Source organism: Mauremys reevesii, linkage group 13 (genome assembly GCF_016161935.1).
Source record: "Mauremys reevesii isolate NIE-2019 linkage group 13, ASM1616193v1, whole genome shotgun sequence".
In the NCBI taxonomy this organism is placed as follows: Eukaryota; Metazoa; Chordata; order Testudines; family Geoemydidae; genus Mauremys; species Mauremys reevesii.
Window position 1 is genome coordinate 2,087,204 of NC_052635.1, and position 2,709 is coordinate 2,089,912.

Here is a 2,709-nt window from a genome sequence, read left to right on the forward strand (position 1 = left end):
GTCAAATGCTATGATCTATGTTAGGCAAACAAGCTGACTAGAAAATCCAAAGGGTCTCATCTGGCTTTAAAATGTATGAATCTATGAAAATGGCATGCTCTTCTTTTCACTATTTGGGCATTAGCTTTCGTGGGCTATAACCCACTTCATTAGATGCATCTGATGAAGTGGGTTATAGCCCATGAAAGCTTTTTGTTGATACAGACTAACGCAGCTACCCCTCTGAAACTTATTTTCACTGTAACTCTTTCCAGAGCCAAGGCTGACGTTGGACATGGAGGAAAGGAATGAAACGGCTGTGTCTGAGTTCATCCTACTGGGATTTTCCAGCCTTGGTGAGAAACTGAAGATTTTCCTGTTCCTGATTCTTCTCCTCACCTACCTGATCACAGTGACGGGCAACGTGGTCATCATTTTCATAGGGTGGGTGAATCACCGACTCCACTCTCCCATGTACTTTTTCATCGCCAATTTGTCCTTCTTGGAAACATGGTTCACCTCAGTCACAAGCCCTAAGCTGATGTTGAACTTTCTCTCAATCAGCAAAACCATTTCATTCCACGGCTGCATGGCCCAGTCCTTCTTCTATTTCGCCTTAGGTGCAACAGAGTTAGCCTTCCTAGTGGTCATGTCCTTTGATCGTTATGTTGCCATCTGCCGCCCTTTGCAATATACCACCATCATGAAGCAGAGATTCTGTATCCAGTTAGTTCTTGGTACATGGGTGGGAGGTTTTATGGTTATGAGTTTCCGGATGCTCCTCATTTCGAAGTTGAGTTTCTGTGGGCCAAATGTGATCAACCATTTCTTCTGTGACACCACACCCCTTTTCCTACTGTCCTGCACTGACACCAGTGGGGTTAGAAGGGTGGATTCTATTTTGATCTCAACTTTAGTGCTGAGCTCATTATGCCTAACGATGTTGTCATATGTGAGCATCTTATTTTCTATTCTCCGAATCCCAACGGCCATAGGCAGACAGAAAGCTTTTGCTACGTGTGGGTCTCATCTCACATCTTTGGCAATTGCCTATGGGAGCTGCATTGTGTTGTATGCCACACCTTCAGGAAATTCCTCCTTGAACCTCAACAAAGGGATGGCTCTGCTGAACACTGTCCTGTACCCTTTCCTCAACCCTTTTATCTACAGCCTCAGAAACAAGACTGTGAAACTCGCTCTGAGAGAAACGTTTAGCTTGAGCACTGCAAAGTTGCTCTCTGATCTGTGACATGCTTCCAAATAGATAAAAGAAAAGCAACAGAAAGCTAATGGAAGGGCATGAATCAATCCACTAATCAGTAGCCCAGTTTTGCATAATACTCTTTCCTTCACATGTATTTGTTATGAATAAATGTTCAGTCAATTCTATTATTCAAGAAAATAATTAGAATAATTAAACCTTCCTTTAAAGTGCTGAACTGTCACCCACTTGAGATCAATGTGCAATTATCGAGAGAACAAACACTGCATTGATAAAATGCGACAAAGAGTCCTTTGGCACCTTATAGACTAACAGACGTATTGGAGCATGAGATTTCGTGGGTGAATACCCACTTCGTCGGATGCATGTAGTGGAAGTTGCATCTGATGAAGTGGGTATTCACCCACGAAAGCTTATGCTCCAACAGGTCTGTTAGTCCAGGGTTTCTCAAACAGAGGTCGCCGCTTGTGTAGGGAAAGCCCCTGGAGGGCCAGGCTGGTGTGTTTACCTGCCCCGTCTGCAGGTCTGGCTGATCGTGGTTCCCACTGGCCGCGGATCGCTGCTCCGGGCCAATGGGAGCTGCTGGAAGTGGTGTTTCAGATGTGAAACAGCATGAAGGTATTTAAGAAGCCAACTCAAAGAGTTCCTCCTACAGAAGCATTCAGGTCTTGAGCAGTCCAGGCAAAAAATGCATGTTACAACACAGCTTAAACTTGTTCTTCATCATAATTTTAAAGACAACACTAGCTGCCTATTTAATTTTAAAAACAACAAAAAATGCCCAACTCCCTTTCCATTTTTTATAAGGAGTCTTGAAGTTTAAATCTCCTCAGTGTGATAGGCTTACTTTGATCTGCATAGCTCTTGGAAGTCCAGGGGCTCCAGGCTGCCGGCCCCGTGCTGCTCGGGGTACCTAGGGACAGCTCTGTCCGCCATTAGGGATTCTTTTCCCCGAGAACCCCCGTAACATTTTGTGAACCCCCAGGTGTTCACGAACCCCAGTTTGGGAACCGATGACCTAGACCATCCCTCACAGGTGTTTGTCCAACTGTTCTTTAAAACCTCCAATGACAGGGATTCCAGACCCACTCTTGGAAGCCAATTCTAGTATTTAACTACCATTGTAATTGGAATGTTTTTCCTAATATCTAACCTGTAGCTCCCTTTCTGAAAATCAAGCCCCTTACTTCTTCTCCTACTTTTAGTAGACATAGAGAAGAATTCATCATGGTCCTTTTTATAACAGCCTGTAACAGATTGGAAGACTGTTATAAGGTGCACCCCACTCTTCTTTTCTCAAGAGAAAGTATACCCATTTTAATATGTCTCCCCCATAGGTCAAGTTTTCTCAACCTTTTATCACTTTTGTTGCTCTCCTCTGGACTCTTTCCATTTTATCCACCTCTCTCCTACCATGTGGTGGGTCAGAACTGGACACAGTGCTTCAGCTGAGGCCTCACCAGTGCAAGTAGAGTGGGACAATTACCTCCAATTTCTTAGATACGACA

The 2,709-nt window shown here is 44.1% G+C and overlaps 1 protein-coding gene across 1 annotated transcript; it reads left to right on the forward strand.

Annotated features, from left to right (window-relative positions):
- Positions 1–274: 274 nt before the first annotated feature.
- LOC120380762 (olfactory receptor 6M1-like) lies at positions 275–1,228 on the forward strand. Its single transcript, XM_039498702.1, has one exon. The coding sequence runs from the start codon at positions 275–277 to the stop codon at positions 1,226–1,228; it is 954 nt and encodes a 317-aa protein (XP_039354636.1).
- The last annotated feature ends 1,481 nt before the right edge of the window (positions 1,229–2,709 follow it).

What these genes read in the sequence shown, in the direction of transcription:
- LOC120380762 (XM_039498702.1), top strand. Translation starts at nt 275, where the DNA reads ATGGAGGAAAGGAATGAAACGGCTGTGTCTGAGTTCATCCTACTGGGA.